The sequence below is a fragment of the Nicotiana tabacum genome, unplaced genomic scaffold (assembly GCF_000715075.1).
Source record: "Nicotiana tabacum cultivar K326 unplaced genomic scaffold, ASM71507v2 Un00006, whole genome shotgun sequence".
Taxonomy (NCBI): domain Eukaryota; kingdom Viridiplantae; phylum Streptophyta; class Magnoliopsida; order Solanales; family Solanaceae; genus Nicotiana; species Nicotiana tabacum.
In genome coordinates this window covers 229,674-246,130 of record NW_027438244.1, presented here as the reverse complement: position 1 = coordinate 246,130, position 16,457 = coordinate 229,674, and the positions used below count along the sequence as shown (strand labels likewise).

General features: G+C 34.5%; 1 protein-coding gene across 1 annotated transcript in view; it reads left to right on the top strand.

Moving 5' to 3' along the window:
- Positions 1–16,457, top strand: part of LOC107765628 (alpha-farnesene synthase-like) — a 202,426-nt gene that overhangs the window by 164,107 nt on the left and 21,862 nt on the right. The window contains exons 9-10 of the mRNA XM_075248633.1: positions 15,588–15,834; positions 15,973–16,067. Of these exons, the coding sequence (XP_075104734.1) occupies positions 15,588–15,834; positions 15,973–16,067 (342 nt within the window). The remainder of the gene's footprint in view (positions 1–15,587; positions 15,835–15,972; positions 16,068–16,457) is intronic.

The following is a 16,457-nucleotide window of genomic DNA, read 5'->3' as shown; positions in this document are numbered from 1 at the left end:
AAAAACAATAGGAAAAGAGAAGAAACTGAACATCCAAAATCTGGGAAGCTTTCAAGGAGAGGTATAGAGATGACTTGTTCCCTCTGTGGTATGTGTGGACACAACAAGAGGGGATGCCCTAGTAAGAAACTACTGCTGGAAATGATGTACCAACTGGTACACCTTCATTTGCTGCTGGAAGGGGTAGAAGAAGAGAAACTAATACTACTACAACATCTAGTTCACAATCAGCAAGAGGTAGAGGAGTTTCTGCAACAGGTAGAGGGGTTGGAAGAGGTAGAGGCAGTGGAATTGGGTTGTTTAAAGCAAGGAATGAGTTCACTTCTTTTACTGTAAGTGAACTATATAAAGCTATAATTAATGTATCTTCCTTCTATTGAATGTAATGTTATAACTAAATATACTGTACTTAGGCAGAGTGGAGGACAAAATTCAAGGGTCATTAGCACCGGAACTAAGACTGAGAGGTCTACAGCTTCAGGGGAGGAATGTGCTTACCAACCAAGAAGTGTCAGCTTGAGGTGTATGGGCAAAATATCCATAAGCACAAGACAACTTCAAAGAGCTGCATCATCACAACACAATCTTAGTCAAGCTAGTTCATCATCTCAACCAACGAAGAACCAGAAAAAGAAATGAAGACTTTGGTTGTAGTTTAAGCTTTATGTTTTGTTAAGTGTTGCTATGGACACCAATGTATTATGTTTTGTAAAGGCAAGTGTTGCTATGGACAACCAAGTGCTACGCTTTATAAAGTGTTTCTATGGACAACCAAGTGTTATATTTTATAAAGTATTGCTAATCCGTTTTGGTGTCTACTAATGAACACCTATTTTGTGGAATGAAGTATATTTAGGTCTTCTTTTTATTCTGGTATACTTTGGTTATACAAAAGCTGCATTAGCCGTGTTTGGTTACCAAAGCTAAATAGGAACATAACACAAGAAAAGACCAACAACTTCAATGATCTAAATAGGAATATAACACAAGAGCTTGAATACATCTCTAATAAAATCGGGGATAACCCTCATAGACAACAACTTCAATCAGCCATATACATGAACAACCAATATAGGGGAATATCATTACACTATATAGTAGTGCTCGGAACTACCAAATACAAAGGCCTTAATGATGATTAATCCTAAAATTATAAAAAGAGTCTCCTCCAATTCCTCGATTTTCTGTATTCCAGCAAATGCCCTTCAAACTGCTTCTTCTTCTTAAGCACACCCAAAATCACTCGCTTCAGGTATTTATGAGTCGGGGGATCAAACCATGCGAAATACTTACACTCAGTTTTCTTATATTTTTGCAAATCCATAAACAATTTGAAATGAAACTTATAAAATCTTGAAATAACAATTATAACAATCTAAGCTTACCTCGTAATTTTTACAGTCGTAGAATTAATGACCAGGGTTGTCTGTTCTCCATGAAATTACTAGTTCAGCTACATCTCCACATCAACAAAATGGACTAGAATTCTCCATTCAATATGAACCCTAATTCGAGAATTGTCAGAATAATAATTATCTTACCTTATGAATTGCACTTTAATTGAACAAATATAACGAGCTTGAAAATATTAGATGTCGAAGTTGAAGATGGGGGATGGGTTTTTTTGAAATTAGCTTCTTTTAATATGAAGAAGATGAAAATGGTTGATTTTAATAATAAGAATATGAAGAAGTGGGCGTTAGGGTTAGGAAAATGAGCCCAATTCCAGTAATTAGCGTTGTAATTTGTCAGGTGAGGCAGAAAGTAACTTTTCACGCGCCGCATTGGTCGTGTTTCACACGTCCGAGAGGCTGATCAAAAGTAGTGTGTAATTGACACACATTTAAAAGGTTTGGTGTGTAAAGTTAAACATGTGGTCAACATATGTGTAACAAGGATTTGAGTGCAAGGTGGATGGGTAAACTATGTATTTTGCCATAATTAAAATGGGATACTGTATAACAAAGTTGATATCTTATCCAGTTGTTCGAGATGGGTTGTGGAGGAAACTTCGACTGATAGAATATCTAAGCTTGCAGAGACAGAGTTGTCAAAAGCTTTTTGTGGTCAATGGGAATTGCTTTTGAGCCTCAGCATTCGCATTTCAAGAATTGGCTCACCAAAGCCATTATTTGTTTTTTAAAATTTTCCTCCCTTTTAATTCTCTTTTGATCCCTTTTGTTGAATTAATTCTCCTTTGATGACTCGAACTCACAGCCATGAGGTTGTAGGTAGAGAGTATTGACTATCAGAGCAATCCCTCTTGTCAAGCCATCACTTTCATTATGGTAATTGACAGTTATGATATTTATGGATCTTTCCATGACCTAGAATCCTTCCTGAACGTTGTTGATAGGTATACAGTGGCGGATCTAGAGGGTAACGTGCGGGATTCCAGGGAACCCAGTAGCTTTTGCACAGTCCTTGTATATGTATTAATTCTTTTTTATTAAATATTTAAAAATATTTGATTGTAAGTCCAATTAATAACTTGAGATCGTTATAGGAACTCATAAACTTCAAAGTTGGGTTTCGCCCCTGTAGGTATATATGCTTATGATTAATTACAAGCATTCACCATTTTAATTCTTATTCTTGCCTTTTCTTATAACGTAAATTGTTTAATTTGGTGGAAAATACTTTTAATTTCTTGAAAAACATTTTACAAAAAAGGAGAACATTTTCAATCACTGTTTTTTAGAAGGCCAAATACATATGCAAAGTTGCAAACCCCTTAAACTTGCCCAAAAAGAGAGTGAATGGCCAAAGTCTTTAATTTTAATACTCCCTCAATTTCAAATTAGATAAGGTACTTTCCTTTTTAGTCTGTTACAAAATAAATGACACATTTCTAAATTTAAAAATAATTCAACTTTAAACTCTTCATTTTACCTATTTTACCCTTAATGAGAAGTGATGTCTAGCTATAATTATATATTTTTAGTGCATTAATTACCTTATATTTTAGTATTCTAATGCTAAATTATACTATGTTTGTGCTTAATTGAGTTTATTTTATATGTAGGTACTTTGGAGGTGAAATTGGGAGCAAAGTAGAGATTTTATTTATATTTTATACATTACAATAATGAATTCATGATTATTTAATTATTGGATATATAATGATTAAAGTTTAATATTACAAAATAAGACAAAAGAAACAATTGCAAAGAAATGAAAAGTTTAGTAGAAGAATGAGAAACGAAGCAGATTGAAAAGTTAGGCAATTAAAAGATTTGAATTGATTAAAGTTTGCTTGTAAGGAGTTCAAAATTACATACACGTTTTGGAGAAAATGGAGGCATGGACACTTGGAGAACATGGAAGGCCTAAGATATGCAACTGAAAAGAATAGTTAGGCAAGCATCAAATTGACTTAACCAGCAAATTGGAAAATCTAGCGACGCAATGGAATTCCTTCGCGTTACACGGTGCGACGCTTCATCCATCGCGGGATTCTGCCTCGCGTTATAAGCTGCGACCCACCTTTCCGAGTTCGAGGCAATTTTGAATCCTTTTTGGTCTTGGACTTCGTTATTTGGCCTAAGCTTATTCCTACACCTATAAATAGTTATTAAACAAAATGTTTATAGAATTTTTTGACCAAAGGAGAGCACGGAGCCGCCGTGGAGGCCGGGTTTCATCTTTTCTTCCACCAAACTTAGTAATTTTTATGTTTCTTTGTATGATTTATTGTTTGGCTACCATGTCTATGTGGAGCTAAACTTCACATTTTAGGGTTGTGGTTCTTTCATGACTATTGTTATTCGGATATTGATTTTGCCTTCTTGATTTATCATATTGATTTATTTATTCAATCTTGCGCTTAATTATTTAATTGCTTGATCACCAATTGAATACTATCTACGAATCTAGAATTGAACTCGAAAGTGGAAATTCTAGATTGCATATAGGATTGAGTAGAGCAAGTTCTTGAACTCGGGCATCGGGGAACGGATTCGTGGTTAGGATAGACATATACCTAATTGCCTTGCTTGGTTGATTTACAGGAATTATAAATGCGTTCTTGTTGATTCTAACTCCATAGACATATAGGCGTTAGGTTAGCTTGAATAGGCGAGTAAGAACTCGACAGATTCTTATGAGCAATATTAACCCTGTCAACCAATAAGCTAGATAAATTAATCGGTCAATTCAATTGAAGAATACAATAGGATTGTTAGATAGCCCATAACCCTAGATCGTTTTCATTACATTGATATCATAAAAAATCTGCTCTTTCTCTGTTCAAAGTTTATTATTTATATTTTTTTATTTAATTAGTTTAGAATAAAATATTTTTAGGTTTAATTATTGTTTAGATAATTAGGATAGTCTAATTTAGTTAATAGTTAATCATAAGTCCTCGTGGGTTCGACATCCGACTTTTAGTCACTTTATTACTTGATGACCGCGTATACTTGCGTGAGTGTGTTTGGTCGCAACAAGTTTTTAGCGCCGTTGTTGGGGACTTAGAAATTAGCTATTTTTCTAGATTAGACATTTGTTTTTCTATTCTTTCTTTAGTTTAGTTAGTATTTTTTATTTTATTTTATTTTAGCATGGCATCTTGGAATGAGAATTATTCGAATGATGGTTATTCTTATTTTGATGATCCTTGTCTATATTTTGGAGGACCCCACCGGTGAAAAAATTGTCAGAATGTTCCCGGGAGCGAGTTGTGTGCACAATCTCAATCCTTCAAGTGGAATATTTGTAATATGTGTGGTGGTCAAGATAGCCATTGGGATGGTTGTCCTAATTCTTTTAATCCTTCTCAGAGCCCTTATTATGATCTTTCTAACAATGTTTGTGAGTTTGATAGGGGCAATGAAGTGCAGGATATGGATCATGATGCATATATTAGGTATATTATGAGGCAAGTAGCAGAGCAACATGATGAACTCAAAAAAGATATGAAAAGAACGACGGCAACAATCACAAGAATGAAGGCTAATATGAAAGAATTGAATGAAGAGAGCGAGTTTCAAGAAAAGGAAAATTTTGAAAAAGTGGAGATTTTGAGCCAAACATGGCTAGTGGAACAAGCTGAAAAGTTAGAAATATATGAGGCTCAACGTGAGGAAATTACTGATAGGACGAGACACATTATAGAAGGAAGAGCTGAACTGGGACAGGAGATTGAAAATTTTGGCACTGATATTCACGACTTGGGAGCTAAATTAATTGCAAATGTTGATACGTCTAACGCCCAACAAAATAGTTCTAAGTTGTGTGAAGCTGAAAAGGAGCTTATACGCCAAATTGAGGAGCTAAACGGGGAGAGTAAATCATTCGTCCATACTTGTATTGATGATGTCCATGTCGAGGAAAGCACTCTAGAGTCATGTGAGGAAGTAGATAATATTATATGTGAAGACTCTAGTGTGTGTACATATGAGGATGTAAAGAGTAATACAATTCTAAAGTTAGGGTGTATTGGTCCTCATTCCATACATTTTTCAAAATTGTGTTTGGATGATGACATGGAAATCGAGTCATCTGAGCCTTTGGAGGAGCCAATGGATGAGGAATGGGGTGCTTACATTCTTGAATTCGTCGTGCCAGAGAGACAAAATTACATACCTCATCTGAATGCCAAGAAGTGTAAAACGCGATATTGGTTGCTTGGCCCAATTAAATTTGTCTTACCGCCTCGGGAGCATAATAGAAATCTTGAAGCCAAATTAGGGGTGCAATTCATAAGTTCGAGGTGGAGGCAAAAAGTAGTTCACGTCATGCTGCGACATTAAATTAGGCGCTTGTTGGGAGGCAACCCAGCTTTACTACCTTCTTTTATTTTTGTTTTTATTATATTATTTTTGTAGTGTCTGTTTTTATTTTGTAGGATTATAAGTATAGGAAGCAAAGCTATTGGAAGAGTGCAAAAATAAGCTAGATGGTGAGAACTAAGTGTGTGGTGCCCACACAAAGGACCATGCCTGGGGAAAGTCTGAGTACCTGTTAGCCTCCATTGCTTCGGCCTTTGGCCTTTCAGGGAGTTTCTTGTCCACCCTTGTTGTTATTTTTACTTTATTTGTGCATTGAGGACACTGCACTCTTTTAAGTGTGGGGTGGAAGACTCTCTATTCTTTCTATAGTATTATATTAGTATATTGTTAATTTCTTATCTTTTTATTGTTAGCTAGCTATTTATTTTTAATAGCATAGTTAGTAGAATTAATGGTGTAGTATAGTAGTAATAGTTTTAGTAGCGTAATTTAAAAAAAGATAAAAATAAAAATAAAACAGAAAACAATTGAGAAAAAAAATTGAAAATTTGTTTTTGGACTTTTCCCGACGATGGATCTCCTAGACAATTTTCTTGAGGGATTAAAGTCTAAACAAAAAAAAAATAGAAAAATCCAAAAATATGTTTTTTTTTGTAGCAATAATCCCCTGTGGTTTTTCTTTGTGCCTCGGTTCTTTTCCATGGGATGTAGTTTGAACCGGGTAAATTTCTTTTCTTTGAGAATAGATTAGAGTTTAAAAAATAAATGGAGGAAGAAATATGAGATTCATAGGGGCTCTTGACTTGTTTGATAGTAGCGTATTCAGGCTTTGGCATGTGTAGTGCCTTTCCTATGTTTTAAAATTGATCATGAAGCCTTTATAAATTGGATAGCATGTTTTGTGGCACAATTTCTCGTTTTCTTGACTTGTGTTCACTTTGCGCTTAATGCTCAATATCTCGTGGCTCCGTGAATACTTGCATTGTTTGAGAGTCGGAATGAGGCCGTCCTTAGTGATTCATGTGCCATGTGTGGTGAGACTTTTATGTAGTCCATGTATTGTACTTGTGTCTAGAACTTGCCCGGTATGTGACTTGAAGCGAAATTTTAGGTGATGCTTGGTTTGAAAAATAATTTTAGGCTTTCTTTGATCTTTTTGAACTTAATTGCTTATTACAAATAAAAATTGATCCTTAGTTAACCCTTTTGAGCCTATAGATTTTTATTTGGCACCCACATTACAACTCTATACCCTTTTTGTTCTTAATTAATATTTTTTTATCCTTTTACCTCTTAAAGCACTTTAATTGTTAGATGAGCGCTAAAAGAAGTAAGAAGGAACTAAGTATGGGGTGACTTTTGAGTGGAACCAATGAAAGGAAGAAAGGTACACTTGTTTTGTAAAATAATACACCACTAGCGGAAATTGAAAAAAATAGTTGGAAAAAAAAAATTGGAATAAATATAGATGAATAAATTATTGTCTTGTTCTTGCTAGTGGGTATGACATAAAGTAGTGCTTAAAGAAAGAGGAAATATTGTTGGGGGTGATATTATTGGTGAAATTGAAGTGGTGTTGAAGAATTTACGCTTAAGTTATTTGGTGATGTGTTAAAGTGCTTAGGAGGTTGAGTCAGTATTCCTAAAATATATCCTACCCGTCCCTTAGCCCACATTACAACCATAAAAAATTCCTAATTGATTTTAGATCGAGCGAGCTTACATTAGTAGAGATTTACATTAAGGGCAAGCTTATGGTACCAATTACATGCATGTGACTTCTTTTGTGAGAGTGAGCGATTTTCGTTGATATATGTGAGCATGAGATTCGAATGTGTGGATTGATTTTACTCTCTTTTCTTTTGTTGTGAGGGCACATGGTTTCAAGAGGGATATGTAACATTATTAGACTTCTCTATGATATTGGGTGTTCAAGCCATGAGTGCATTATGATATTGAGTTGGTTTTTGAGGCTTGGATTGTTGTGAGCATGTTGTCTTTGTTTGAAAATTTTTGAAGAATGACATAAGTAAAGGGAAGTGTATGTGATTGCATATGCTAGTGTTTAATTGTTGCTATCAACCATGGTCATTTGTGTAGACTGCTCAAAGATAGAGTAATTTGTTTGTTGACTCGAGGACGAGCAATGTTTAAGTGTGGGGTAGTGATGTCTAGCTATAATTATATATTTTTAGTGCACTAATTACCTTACATTTTAGTATTCTAATGCTAAATTGTACTATGTTTGTGCTTAATTGAGTTTATTTTATATGTAGGTACTTTGGAGGTGAAATTGGGAGCAAAGTAGAGATTTTATTTATATTTTATACATTACAAGAATGAATTCATGATTATTTAATTATTGGATATATAATGATTAAAGTTTAATATTACAAAAGAAGACAAAAGAAACAATTGCAAAGAAATGAAAAGTTTAGTAGAAGAATGAGAAACGAAGCAGATTGAAAAGTTAGGCAATTAAAAGATTTGAATTGATTAAAGTTTGCTGGTAAGGAGTTCAAAATTACATACACGTTTTGGAGAAAATGGAGGCATGGACACTTGGAGAACATGGAAGACGTGAGATATGCAACTGAAAAGAATAGTTAGGCAAGCATCAAATTGACTTAACCAGCAAATTGGAAAATCTAGCGACGCAATGGAATTCCTTCGCATTACACGGTGCGACGCTTCATCCATCGCGGGATTCTGCCTCGCGTTATAAGCTGCAACCCACCTTTCCGAGTTCGAGGCAATTTTGAATCCTTTTTGGTCTTGGACTTCGTTATTTGGCCTAAGCTTATTCCTACACCTATAAATAGTTATTAAACAAAATGTTTATAGAATTGTTTGAGCAAAGGAGAGCACGGAGCCGCCGTGGAGGCCGAGTTTCATCTTTTCCTCCACCAAACTTAGTAATTTTTATGTTTCTTTGTATGATTTATTGTTTGGCTACCATGTCTATGTGGAGCTAAACTTCACATTTTAGGGTTGTGATTCTTTCATGACTATTGTTATTCGGATATTGATTTTGCCTTCTTGATTTATCATATTGGTTTATTTATTCAATCTTGCGCTTAATTATTTAATTACTTGATCACCAATTGAATATTATCTACGAATCTAGAATTAAACTCGAAAGTGGGAATTCTAGATTGCATATAGGATTGAGTAGAGCAAGTTCTTGAACTCGGGCATCGGGGAACAGATTCGTGGTTAGGATAGACATATACCTAATTGCCTTGCTTGGTTGATTTAAAGGAATTATAAATGCGTTCTTGTTGATTCTAACTCCATAGACATATAGGCGTTAGGTTAGCTTGAATAGGCGAGTAAGAACTCGACAGATTCTTATGAGCAATATTAACCCTGTCAACCAATAAGCTAGATAAATTAGTCGGTCAATTCAATTGAAGAATACAATAGGATTGTTAGATAGCCCATAACCCTAGATCGTTTTCATTACATTGATATCATAAAAAATCTGCTCTTTCTCTGTTCAAAGTTCATTATTTATATTTTTTATTTAATTAGTTTAGAATAAAATATTTTTAGGTTTAATTATTGTTTAGATAATTAGGATAGTCTAATTTAGTTAATAGTTAATCATAAGTCCTCGTGGGTTCGATATCCGACTTTTAGTCACTTTATTACTTGACGACCGCGTATACTTGCGTGAGTGTGTTTGGTCGCAACAAGTTTTTGGCGTCGTTGCCGGGGACTTAGAAATTAACTATTTTTCTACATTAGGCTTTTACTTTTATCTTTACAAGTTTTTTTTTTTCTTAAACTCCGTATCAAGTCAAACTACCTCATCTAATTTGAAATGGAGAGAGTAGTATATTTTTCTATTTTCCTTCATCTTCTCTCTTCCCTTGACAGTCATTTCCACCACCATAACTACCAAATCTCCACCAGCCTACCGCTACCATATCACCGGATACAAAAAAGATAAGCATACCATTAAGCAACTCTTTTGATTCAATAGCATAAAAATGAATCTCTGCATCATTTTTTCCTCTTCCAATCTCATTGTTAATTCCGGATAGATTTGCTTGCTGCCAATGTAAGTCCGGCAACGTTACTGCCACTACAAAATGGAGCAGTAGTTTGACGTTCTTCTTTTGCTTATTTTTATCTACATTGATTTTTTTCCCTTTGGAATTTTAAGGCACAAACCTTTTACTTCCATTACAAAAATCTCTAGCAATGCTAAGCTTAATTTACTGCGAATTTTGACTGAGAAAGTAGTGTTTTCGAAGTTATGATTCGTGGCCTGAATGGATTACTCATCGTTAATGACAGTAGCTACTAATAGATAGGTTCCTTAGTTTGACTAGCTTTTCCAGTAGGGAGAATTCACGAATTGTCTTAAAGTGAGGGAAGGTGGTCGGAGGTGGTCTCGGACGTGGGTAGATGGTGGCACCGGCAATAAAGGGGAGGGTGAGAGATTTTGAAAACGTAACTGAAGAAGTTTTTTCTTTAAAAGAGAAATCCTTGTGTCACATCTTGATTGGTCCATTTTTGAATTAAAAATGTATATCAGGCGTTTGAGATTCACACACCTTATTCTTGCAAGAGGTTATTAATTAAGTGTTTAATAGGAATATTTTCACCAAACATTAGGTATTCAATAGGAACATGGCCTAGTTCAAGGGTCTAAATGAAACAATATGACAATTTTAAGAGGCCACATATGTATTTGGCCTTTTTAAAAATAATGTTGTTAGAATTTACTATATCACATTTGAGAGTGGTGGTAATGATAGAGCATGAAGACTATATATATATGATAATGTTCATGATTTGTTGTAATAAGGAAATCTTTTACATGCTAGCTAGTAGGAGCACAAATATAAAAATAGAGTGAGGAAGAAGTTGTTTTCCTGTTTGATCTAAATGTTTCTTAGAAAAAACTATGTAAACAACTAAAGACAACTAAAACAACTAGTAGTTAAATTATTGTCTACGGTTTAGTGTAATCACTACATGTTATTAGGTGTTTGCCATGTTTTTTTATCATATTAAGTTTTCTTATTCCTTCAAGGGAGGATAACATATTTACCATAATTAATTTTACCTTTTACGAAAAGAAAAATATAATTCTTTCATATTTGGCTAGTCCTTATTTTGGATAAAAAAGTTTTAGACTTCTACTAATTGAGGATCCTTCCTTCTCATTTAGTAGTATCCATAATGTAGCCATAAGGAGTTTGAGAGTCTTGTTTATGGGGAGAATATTTGGAACAAGTGTTAGCCTGCCACTTGTGTGTGCCTCTTTGTGAGGTTGTTCTCTTGATATTTTGTACTATATTTTATATTGTCACGACCCAAAATACCACCACAGGCGTCATGATAACACTTAGTCTCTAACACTAAGTAAGCCGATTATAATTACAATTCAAGCTAATTTCTTTTTAAATAGAAACTAACAGCAGAAATAGTTACAAACAACCTCCCAAGACTGGTAATACTGAGTCACGAACTCTAACTGAATACATAAAATGATCTCAAGAATCGAATACTCAATAATGTTTGATTAATAATTAATAGTACAATAAAATAAAAAGACTTCAAGGGACTGCGACGACCAAGTAGCTCTACCTTGAATCTTTGCGATCACACTCTAACTCTGTCCGAGTCTGATAGCTCCAATACCTGGCTCTGCACAAAAATGTATAGACGTGTAGTATGAGTACACCACAGTCGGTACCCAATAAGTATCAAGACTAACCTCGGTGGAGTAGTGACGAGGTACAGTCAAAACACTCACTAGTCAAATAACCTGTGCAATATAGTAGTATACAATAGTACTGGAAAACAACTAGCAATGATAACAACAAAATCAACCAGTGATATAACAACAAGGCAACAAAAATATCATAATTATTGCTCAGACGAATAAGGAACACAAGTACAATCAATTAATCAAATCATTCAAATATATATCCTTCACATATTATTCTTTAAGATAAATATCTTTCGAATATACTTCTTTTGAATAAATATCTTTCGAATATACTTCTTTCAAATAAATATATTTTCAAGTAAAAGTCATCATGTGACACCTCATTTCACAATCATAAAATTATGGGTCTCAGCCCACTTTCATATTTTTCATCGCACCTCGTGCCCATATTTCTATCACAACCACACGGACAACTCACGTATCAATAATATCAATAATCCCCGGCATCTCATGCTCATATTTGTTTATAACCGCACGGACAACTCACGTACCAAAATATCAATGTAAGGTTAAAATCTTTAAATCAAGTAAGAAATCAATAAAGAAATAAGTTTATTTTAGAAATCATTTGAGTGAAGCAAAATGACATTTCAATTAAAATAAAGTATCAGATAAGCTACTGATTTGGATATAAAATTTATTAAATTAAAACATACTAGAAAGTTTTTTTATTTAAAACAACTCAATCATAAAAAACAAGTACAACCCAGAAATACAAATCCTCAAAGTCTCGTACGAAAAAGTTAAGATTAACACAATACAGCAAGAAATACAAAACACTTAATATTAAGTCAAATAATACATCACGGGAAACAAAAGAATTTACAAATTACGGAAAAAAAAACAAAATAACCAAAGGAAAGTGAAACCATAGTGAAATATCAACAAAGGGCACTCTTGAGGTACCGCCTCGTAGTCCCAAATTATAAATAAATTCAAAATCTTTCCTTATATCACTGCGGGAGCCTTCACGTTTAGTTTTTAAAAATTATTTTTCCCGAAATAGCATCTCGCGTTTTAGTCACCCTATCACACCGCATGGCTTCTAGTAGTTCCCCTACTAGCCACGCGTATCAAGCCCCCCTTATCTCACCGCTTGCATTTCAACACCCAGACCTTATAACCACCGCATGCGTATCAATATCACAATATATCACAATTTACACCTCAAGTGCTCAAATATCACAACATATTATAAATTGCACATCAAGTGCTCACATATCAAAACATATCACAACTTGCACCTCAAGTGCTCAAATATTACAACATATCACAAATTGCACATCAAGTGCTCAAATATTACACCATATTACAAGTTGCACATCAAGTACTCAAATATTACAACTTGTCATAGAAATCAACAATACATTATTTTTCACAATAAGGAGCTCATGGTTTGACCATAATGTGCACACAAAATCTTAACAAAATATTCGGGAGTGAACAACTCAACTAAATAATATTTCACAATTTAACACTTGGCCTCAGTATGATTTACGACCTTTATAATTCAATACCAATTTTAACAACATGAACTGAAAAATAATTCATCAAGGAACAATACCTTCTTTAATCCAAAATTTTGGCAAATAGATTAATGCCTCATTTTAAAATTATTTAATAAATTATTTGCAATGAATAATCCATAATGAAATTATCTCTAGAAAATATCAACTCAACAAAAATACGGAATTCACATAAAAAGATCAAGGTGACAATCACACCAAATCATCATATAAAAATAAATTCAACAAACAAGAATTTAGGCATGACAAATAGAGGATTTAATAAGTACCAATAATCTCCAATTTAGTACATAAGGGCATCTAAGAATTTTAGCCGATATAATTTGCACATATAAATCAAGTACGTACTCGTCACCTCGCGTACATGGTTTTCAATTACATAGTTTTTCACATAAGACTCAATGCCTAAGGGGTAATTCCCCCACTCAAGGTTAGGCAAGATACTTACCTTTTTGAAGTTATGTCGATATTCCAAAATTGTCTTCTTGCTTGAATTGACCCCCGGATACCTCAAATCTATCCAAATTAATTGTCTAACTTCATTAAAATTCATCGAAACTAATTTCGGATAATAAAATACCAACTTAAAATTTTATTCTAAAAAGACAGCGCGGGGTCCGCCCCTTGGAACCCGACAAATTTCTTACGAAATCCGAACACCCATTCCGATACAAGTTCAACCATACCAAAATTATCAAATTCCGATAACGGATCGCCCTTCAAATCTTAAATTAAAGTCTAGAGAATTTTTACCATTTTCAACCCAATTCACTAATTTAGTGATAAAAATAACAATAGATTCATGTAATTTAACCAAAATCAAGTTAGGAATTCTTACCCCCAATATTTTCCTTGAAACAATCTCGAAACATCGCCTCACCCGAGCTTCCTTGGTTCAAAAATGGAAGAATGAGACGAATTTAGACTTTATTCTGCTACCTAGAGGTTTGTTTTTCGCGTTCGCGACACTCTCCTCGCGTTCGCGATGAACAAATTCTTCAACAGACATTTTCAAACTCTTCTCAGATAGCCTCTAGTATAATGGTCATAACCTTTTGTACAAAACTCCAAATGATAAATGGTTTGACTTTCTGAATACTAAACCCCAAGGGCTAAAACTTTCATTTGTTGCTCATCTCCCAATTCCTTATATATTGCAAAATATAAGCTTCCAAAGTCAGCTATATGCAACAGAGATTTCTAAACTCTTTCCAGACAATCTATAGTGTATCTACCATAACTTTTTGTACACAACTCTAAATGCCAAATGGTTTACCTTTATGAAACCTAGACACAAAGGGCTACAACTTTTAATTTTGGATCATTTCCAAATTCTATATAGATTGCGAGATATGAATCTCCAAATTCAGACGACGGACAATAAAATTTTCTTCTTCGCGAACGAGAGAACCTTTTCGCGAACGCAAAGAACAAAGTCCCAATAGCAAAATCCTTCTTCGTGAATGTGAGAGGCTCGTCGCGAACGCAAAGAACAACACCAAAACAAGCAACCAATAACATCAAAACACCCAAATTTGGTCCGAAACCACCCCGAATCAAACCCGAGGCCCCCTGCTCCCCGTCCAATCGTACCAACCAGTACCAATACATAACACGAACCTGGTCGAGACCTCAAATCACATCTAACAACATCAAAACTATGAATCGCACCCCAATGCAATCTTTATGAACTTTAGAACTTCAAACTTCTACATTTAACGCCGCAACCTATCAAATCACATCCGATTAACCTAGAATTTTGCACACAAGTCATAATTGACATTACATACCTACTCCCACTTCCAGAATCGGAATCCGACCCCAATATCAAAAAGTTTGCTCCCGGTCAAACTTTCCAAAAACCTTCAAATTTCTAAATTTCGTCAAATGACCCCGAAATGACCTACAGGCTTCCAAATCCACATCCGGATGCTCCCCTAAGACCAGAATCACCATGCTGAGCTATTCCGAGGCTCGAAATCCCAACCGGACACCGATAGCATCAGAATTCACTTCAACCCAAACTTAGAAAATTCTTAAACTTTAAAAATACCAACCTTCAGTAATAGGCGTCGAAATACTCCCGGGCCACTTGATACTCGACCAGAACATACGCTCAAGTCCTAAATCATCATACGGATCTATTGAAATTATCAAAATTCCATTCCGGAGTCGTTTTCTCAAAAGTCAAACTCCGGTCAATGCTTTTCATTTAAGCTTAAAAATGAGAATTTTTCTTTTAATTAAATTCCGAATCTTCCGAAAATCAAACTCGACCATACCCGCGTGTCATAATACATATTACGAAGCTTCTCGAGACCTGAAGTCACTGAACGAGGCATTAATTCTTAAAATAACAAGTCGGGTCGTTAATATATAGTGGATTGTTCATCTCCGCCTGTGGATATAGGTCAATTGACCGAACAATGTTAAATGTCAGTGTCTCTTTTGATATTTTATTTTTTGTTGTATGAGTTATCGTCATTTAAGGTTTTCTTTGTTATCTTTCACATGACACTTGATTATTTCGGCCCTAACACTTGACACAAATTTGACTAGAACGTACCCAAAAATAATCAGTTGGCAGAGTTTTTGCAAAGAACTACTTCTGGAAGCCAAATGGGATTCAAAGGGTTATACACCATCATTTTTGGAATATTTAGATAACAAGTGGAAATCATCAGGAGGCAATGTGCTCTCTATTCATGTAATTCTTGGTTTATCTCAAGATTTCTCACAAGTTATAGATTTCCTGGAGAATGAACAAGACCTTATATACTATTCCTCCTTTATAATCCGACTATGTAATGACCTTGGGACTTCAGCTGTAAGTAATTATTATATTTAGTAATTATATTTCCAATTTAATTTCTCTCTTTCTTATTTGTTTGAGATCTTGCCTTATGATTTTTTTTCATTTGATGAATTTGTGATATTCTCACATTTCCAAGTACTTAATTAACAGGCTGAACAGGAAAGAGGTGATGTGCCTTCATCTATCTTGTGTTACATGAGGGAAGCAAATGTTAAGGAGGATGTAGCAAAACGGAGATGGATTTGGTGTTCAAGATCGAGAAAAAATCTTATCTTCCTTAGCTGAACCTCTTCTTCTCAAATGAGAGAAATAGTAAAGAAATTAGTTTTCAAGTATCCAAAGAAAAAAAAAGGGATAATACTTAATTACCCTATTGGGTTGTCCCACTTTACCAGATGCACTTTTACTTTGCGGTGGTCATATGACCCCTGGCTTTGTTTGAACTTGTCACGACCCCAAATTCCTTTCATAGGATGTCGTGACGGCACCTAGTCTCTAAGACTATGTAAGCCTAACAACGTGCAGAATAATTGAAATAAAAACTAAAAATCTCAAAACTTCAACAACTGCATAAATTGAATCTGTAACTCAAAATGTACATCTCCCAAAACCTGGTGAAGTATAAGGCACACGCT